General features: G+C 35.7%; 1 protein-coding gene across 1 annotated transcript in view; it reads left to right on the forward strand.

Moving 5' to 3' along the window:
- SC5D (sterol-C5-desaturase) overlaps positions 1-6,896 on the forward strand; it is an 18,088-nt gene extending 11,192 nt beyond the window's left edge. Inside the window, exons 2-5 of the mRNA XM_069070072.1 lie at positions 349-566; positions 1,873-2,005; positions 4,669-4,769; positions 5,289-6,896. Of these exons, the coding sequence (XP_068926173.1) occupies positions 357-566; positions 1,873-2,005; positions 4,669-4,769; positions 5,289-5,744 (900 nt within the window). The 5' untranslated portion in view covers positions 349-356 and the 3' untranslated portion in view covers positions 5,745-6,896. The remainder of the gene's footprint in view (positions 1-348; positions 567-1,872; positions 2,006-4,668; positions 4,770-5,288) is intronic.
- The last annotated feature ends 301 nt before the right edge of the window (positions 6,897-7,197 follow it).

Raw genomic sequence — 7,197 nt, forward strand, 5'->3', positions numbered from 1 at the left:
CACACACACACACACACACACACACACACACACACACACACACACACACCCTAGTCAAAGGCTCCACCAAAAAGCAGTATTTTCGAAACCACACCCTATGCCTTCAGAGCTTCTACTCTTAAAATCAGAGTGCTACCCCCTGAAGCTGGAGAGCCCATTGCAGGACCTAACTCTTAGGAGTCTCACAGTTTTGGCAGGAAGATCTCCAAATTCTGTGGCATACATTTAAATTCAGCTACTTCAGCAGCAAAAACTCTGGAACCAGTTCTGTTCTTGAGATATTTATAAAAGTTATTTCTAATGATTCTTTTTGAAGGAAATATAAGCCTTTTTATCTATGTCATTCAGGTGTCACGATGGATCTTGTACTGAATGTTGCAGATTATTATTTTTTCACGCCATATGTATATCCAAGTACATGGCCAGAGGATGAAATTATCCGACAGTATCTCAGCCTCCTAGTCATAACAAATCTTGGTGCTTTCATTTTATATTTCTTTTTTGCAACTCTGAGCTATTATTTTATATTTGATCACTCATTGAAGAAACATCCCCTTTTTTTAGAGGTAAGCATTTCACTTTTCCTGTATGCTATATATCAGTTAAAAGTATGGGGATGGGGGTGGGATTGTTGATTATCAATTATTTCTGTCCTATGCATGAGTATACTAAAACTACTAGGCGGATATTGTAGTGGGTATGGTCAAAGGATTCTAAAAGCTTGATTAGTAAGGTGTAAACAGATGTAGCTTTTACAGTTATGTTCTTTAATGTATGTCCTTAAGCAGAACAGTGGAAATATACTAGTTAGTTTTTATTATTATTATTAATAACCTCCATTTATAAGATGCTTTAAAGTTTGCAGAATCTACAATTATTATCTCACTTGATCCTCACAGTAACCTTGGGAGGTAGAGGCTATTATAATCCCTATTTCCATATGAAGGAAATAAGGAAGACATAGGTGAAGTAACTTAGCCAGGGACACACAGGTACTAAATGTCTGAGGCAGGATTTGAACTCCATTCTCCCTGACTGAAACAGCTAGGTGGTGGTGCAGTGGATGTTGTGCCAGGTCTGGAGTCAAGAAGACCTAAGTTCAAATCCAGCCTCAGATACTAGCTCTATTACCCTGAGCAAGTCACTTAACCCTGTTTGCCATAGTTTCCTCATCTGTAAAATGAGCTGGAGACAAAATGGCAAACCACTTCACTATCTTTGCCAAGAAAACCCCAACCGGGGTCATGACAAGTCAGACTCTACTGAAATGATAGAACAACAAGATCTTCATGACTCTAGGCCTGGGGCTTAATGCAGTGTGCCACCTACCTGCTTATAGAATTGAGAATTTTTAGAATTGTTTTTAATCACTTTCAGTTCCCTTATTCTCAGTGATCACAGGGTTAGAATTACAAACATTATGGACTGGTATGGTGAAGCGGGTGGAAGGAAAATTTTAATTGTATTTAATACAGTGTCCAGTAGGGATATTTTAAGGAAGAGAATGTCTCTTCGAAATTAAAATTAATCATTTATGTTAAGGAAATGTCCTTTTCTTTGTACACCTCTCTTTCTCTTTCTCCCTCTCTCTCTGTCTCTTCCTCTTGTCTCTCTGTTCCCCTCTCTTTTCTTCCTCTTTCTCTCATCTCCTTCCTCTTTCTCTTTTGCTCCCTCCCTCTCTTTTTTTCTCTCTCTCTAACATAATGAGATTTTAATATAAAATAGTTTGGGCTAAAAATAAATAAAATGATACTAATGAAAGGGATCTTTAAGCCACAACTAGAAGTAATTATATTTCTCTATTACTTGAGTTGTGCACATTGAAAACAAATAATGGATCCAGTTTTAAATACTTAAAAATCTGAATTTCAGAACCAAGTATATCTAGAGATTAAGTATACTGTCAAGGCACTGCCATGGATAAGTATTCCCACGGTTTCATTGTTTCTGGCAGAAGTCAGAGGTTACAGCAAACTGTATGACAAAATAGAAGATTCGACATATGGTGAGTATACAGTTTGATTGTCAAGAAAAGAGAATCTGAATATAGATGAATGTATTTTAAAAGCTAAGTTCCTTCCTTAGCATAACATTTGTTAATTCCATTGAGATTATCTTAAGAAAAAAAGGTGAAGTAATCAAACCTGTAATAGTTTAAATGGAAAATATACCCAAGGGTGCTGCAGACACCATATAGAATTCCTGCTAAATTTTTATTTTCTTTCTAAACCTTAATGGTTATTAAGTTGCATCAAAAGATCTGACACTTAGGTGAAAGGGTATAAAAGCATTTCTGTATTAATCAGCTAAATTTGAGAGACCTGGGTTAATCTAGATATTTTGTATGCAACTTTATGAGAAATAAAAATATTTACACTTAGCAACAGCACTTGCAAGAAGCAAATTGCATGTGTATGGAAAAATATTCGGAGGCAGTCTCTGCCCATGTGGACCTCATCATTTATGTAGCAGTAGGGGGCAAATAAAAGACATGGGAAAAGTTGATCAAGGCAGTACTTGGTTTAAGTACCAGGGGCAAATAAAGGACATGGGAAAAGTTGATCAAAGCAGTACTTGGTTTAAGTACCAAAGTAGGGGTATGGAAAATAGCTCCATTAGGAATTCAGGGGATGAAGAGATCACAGTAGGACAGAATGATATGAAAAGCTTTGAGCTATGCTTAGAAAAATGAGTAGGATTTATATAGGTGGAGAGAGGGTTTTTCATACAGATGAAAGAGTATGAACAAAGGTATGGAGACAGAATAGCGAGCAAACTTACCAGGCTACAGCAGGGGCTTAGTGCCTAAGGAGATAAAGGTGGAAACATAGAGGCCATGTTGTAGAGTCATGAATGTTAGGCTGAAGAGTTTATATTCTATTGATAGAATCTGAGTTAGAACATACCTCAAATGTTATCTAATTCAACCCTTTACTGAATCCCAAAGCCCCTCTAGAATATTCCTAAAAAATTATTATCCTGCCTTTGCTAGAACACCTCCAGTGATAGAACATAAGTTTCTTGAGGGCAAGTACTGTTTCATTCTTGTCTTTGCATCCTCATTACAAAGGTGCTTAATAAATGTTTGTTGATTGATTGGTAGAGATCTTACTACTTTGTAAGGCAGTCTGATCCATTGTTGGATAACCCAGTTGTTCAGAAGTTCTTTATGTTTAATTGAAATTTGCCTCCCTATAACTTCTACCCATTGGTTCTAGTTTTGTCTTTTGGAACCAAGCAGAACAAGTCTTCCATTTCTTCCACAAAATAACCCTGTAAAGATCATGTTCACCCTGATTCTCCTCTTCTTCACACTAGAGTACCATTGATTACTTTCTTTGTTCTTCATATGGGCATGGTTTTTAGCTATGTTTCTTTAACAGTCTGGGTCAGCATTCTCTAGATCCCTTCTTTTGTCAGTGGCCCTATTGAAATGTAATACCCAGAACTGAACCACAGTACTGAGAATGTGTTCTGATTAGGGATTGTCACTTTGCCTATTTTGAACACACTGCTTCTCTTAAGGAAGCTTAAAAATAAATTCACCATTTTGTCCATCATATTGTAAAATTGACTTAGACTGAGCTTATACTCCATTGAGTTCCCTGGGGCTTTTTCATATGAAACACAGGGAACGAGAAAGACCATTTGGGCTCTGGGCTCCTTGGGCCATCTCCACCGCCACCTGAAACCACTAGGTCTTTTCCACCTGGACCCTCATTTCCTGACTTCTGGTTTTTGCTGGCCCAGGTAGCAACATTCACTTCTTGGTCTCTGTGACCTCCTAGGCCTTTTCAGGCCCACTTCTAACACAAGAATCCCTACCTCTCACACCCCAGATCCTTCTTCACGGCAGGTTAGGCACCACCAGCTCTTAAAGCCTTGTAAGATGCAGTCTTCAATGAACCTCTCTCTAATCACTGATACTCTGCATGTATTTATTCTTCAGTGCTTCCCACACTTCTGTCCCTTTATATTGTGAATATCTTAGCAATTCTGAACTCCCAGCTATTGATGTGCAAACCTCGTTCTCTACCTCCAATTGTCCACACTTTTTTTTTTAAATACAGTTTTGTCATCTAAAACATTATACCTTCCAACTTCAGTTTTTATAAATTTGATAATTATGGTCACCATCAAGTCTTTAGCCAAGTCACAGACAAAAATATTTTATGTATCCAAAGCTCTTCAGTAAAGTGTTTTTTTCTTAATTTATCTGACAATATTAGAAGGTAGGATGATTTAAGAAGCTATTATAATAATCTAGGCATGATGTGATAAACTCATAGAAAGAAAAAGGTAAATTTGGAAAACATTAAAGAAGGGTGGCATAAGGTGAATGGGTACAAGGGAATGAATAAGGATACATAACATCCTTAGATCAGTCTGTCCAGTAATTGGGTATTTATCCAAAAATGGATATCTAACATCTTTGAGTAGATTTTCATTAAAGTGTCATATATTTCAGTTCCTTCAGAGAAAGAGAATAGAGAAATAAATGATACTAAAATGAAGGGAGGAAATAATCATGAATTTCTAGAAAATTCCAAGGAGACTTTTATATTATAGTTACTAAATGAGACTTCAAGACTGTATTTTGTTCTTACACCTGAAAAGTGACTCTTGATCTTGAAATATAAGCTTAAGTTTGATTCTGCTACTCTCTAGGTTGGCTTGGAGTCATTTTTAGTATGCTGTCCTTCCTCTTCTTCACTGACATGGCAATCTACTGGATTCATCGGGGCCTTCATCATAAACTTGTATATAAGGTAGAGTTATTCTAGGCAAAGCGGAAAAATACTACCACATAATTTCTTGCATGCGCACACACACACACACATAATTATTTCCAAAACTTTTACCTAGATGAGATTCTTTAGTGGCCACAGCTCTTAACAAGTCCCATTTATCTTTTTGTTTGGTGAATCTATGTGGCACTAGAAAGGGATTTTTTTTAAAGACCAACATTTTTAAGAGTTAAAGACCAACATTTTTAAGAGTTTACAAAATTAATTTGTTCAATAGCAAGAGTTTGGATGTTAAATTTTAACTGATTTTGAAAGTGATTCCTCAGATAGGCATCATTTTTACCTATACATCTAAATTCATATTATATGGTTTTGGGCAAGTCATTTAACCCTGGGTTTAAATTTCTTCATCTGTAAAATAAGGTAGTTGAACTAGATGATCCCTGAGGTCCTTTTTATCTGTAAGTCTGTTCTATATGAAAAATTATGTTTTGCAGAATAAAGTTGTTTTTTGATAAGGATTTTCTTTTCCTTCTGTAGCGTGTACACAAGCCGCATCACATTTGGAAGATTGCTACACCATTTGCAAGTCATGCTTTTCACCCAGTGGATGGCTTCCTTCAGAGTCTACCATATCATGTATACCCCTTTATCTTTCCATTACACAAAGTGGTTTATTTAGGCCTGTACATCTTTGTGAATGTCTGGACAATTTCCATACATGATGGTGACTTCCGAGTTCCAAAATTCTTAGAAGCAGTTATTAATGGCTCAGCCCATCACACAGATCACCACCTCTACTTTGACTATAACTATGGCCAATATTTCACACTGTGGGATAGAATTGGAGGCTCTTTCAAGTATCCTTCTGCTTTTGAAGGCAAGGGACCACTAAATTATATGAAGAAAATAACTGAAGAAAAATTAAATGGCCATGTAGCAAATGGTTGCAAGGATGAACAGTTTCTCAGCGGAGAGGGTTTAAAGACAAAGTAGGTTGTTGCCTAATCGCTGCTAAATAGCAACTTCTAGTAAAGAAAAACCTATTCAACAGGCAACCAAGGGATATCATCAAATTCAACTCTTCTGGTGTCACTTAAGATTTAGCATTCAGTGTAACTATGATATGATCATGGTGATGGATTGCAGCAGGATGCTGTGAACACCAAAATCTGGGCTCCTCGGTTCCAGCATTAGATATTGGACTAAGGTCTACCTTTATTATTTGTTTCCTGCTGGAAAAGCTGTGGTTCATAAGGACTCAAAACATGTACAGAAAGAAAATGATGAAGGGTAGTAGGGTGATTGTATGTAATATACCTTATACTCCTGTTCATTGAGGAAGACTAATTTTGTTTAAAAACAAGATTTAGTATCATAACAAAGAGCTTTTAATCTAAGGGTGAAAAGCCTTATTGTGACAATGTTAATTGATCTGTTAAAGGTGGGGGTTGACTACATGCAGCACTTTATTTAAATGAGAATGTCTTTGTGAAGTTACATGTCCTGGTGTATAAGATTAGCAATTAAATAATGTAAGCTAATTAATAGCCAGTGTAACAAGATTTGCTATCCTCCTCTACCAAGGAAATTCATTTTGGGGGACAGTGCCATATGTAAAGTTAAAGTTAATAGGACTCTGCTGTCTTGCAGTGAAGTGAATAAGTAGAATTTTTTTTCCCCTAAATTGAAGCTACCCAGGTTTTATTTATAATGACTCATCCAGGTCTAAGATTACATAAATAAAGCTTCCAGGTGTTTTTAAAATTTTAAAACAATAATAATCGCTTTGGTCTAATGCTTGAATCCGAATGTACTTTAAAAAGTGAAATTTGATATCTGAATAAGAATATATTTGACAGTACTAATTTTATATTAAATTGATGCACTGCACTTTTGATATGTGTCAAAGTTATATACCTGCAATTTTCTATAAAGTGGAAAGGATTTCTGAGTAAATAGTCAATATGAAAGATTAATTTTGCAATTAAATCATTCCACCAAAAAAGATTTAGCTAAATAATGTGCATGGTAAAATAAATATGGTTTGCAAAAGCATTCTATGCAACTGTTTGTATAAATGTCAATTAAAAATAAAACATTGTTATCAAACTGGTCGAATTAAATTTTCTCACAACATAGCAAGGACTTTAGTGTTCTGTCGTTTTTGTGTATATTTGAAGCATCAGCAGCATGAAATGTTAGATATGTGCACAGATACCAATTGTTAAAAATGCACTGGCATTTAATTTTGATTGTATCTGTTCAATGTTTACTTGACTGTTGGCTAAGTAGTAGAATTTAGGATGAATCATAAAATTTTGTGCTTTGGGTATAGAAGCTTTGTTTTGTTTTTAATCTTCATGAAATGTACATTACTTCAAATCAGAGTTGAGATGTGAACGTTATAAGAGAACTGAGGTATAGCTGCTCTGGTTTCTTCTTCAAT

Source organism: Petaurus breviceps, unplaced genomic scaffold (genome assembly GCF_028583685.1).
Source record: "Petaurus breviceps papuanus isolate PSGF00001 unplaced genomic scaffold, PetGlider_PUasm1.0 90804, whole genome shotgun sequence".
In the NCBI taxonomy this organism is placed as follows: Eukaryota; Metazoa; Chordata; class Mammalia; order Diprotodontia; family Petauridae; genus Petaurus; species Petaurus breviceps.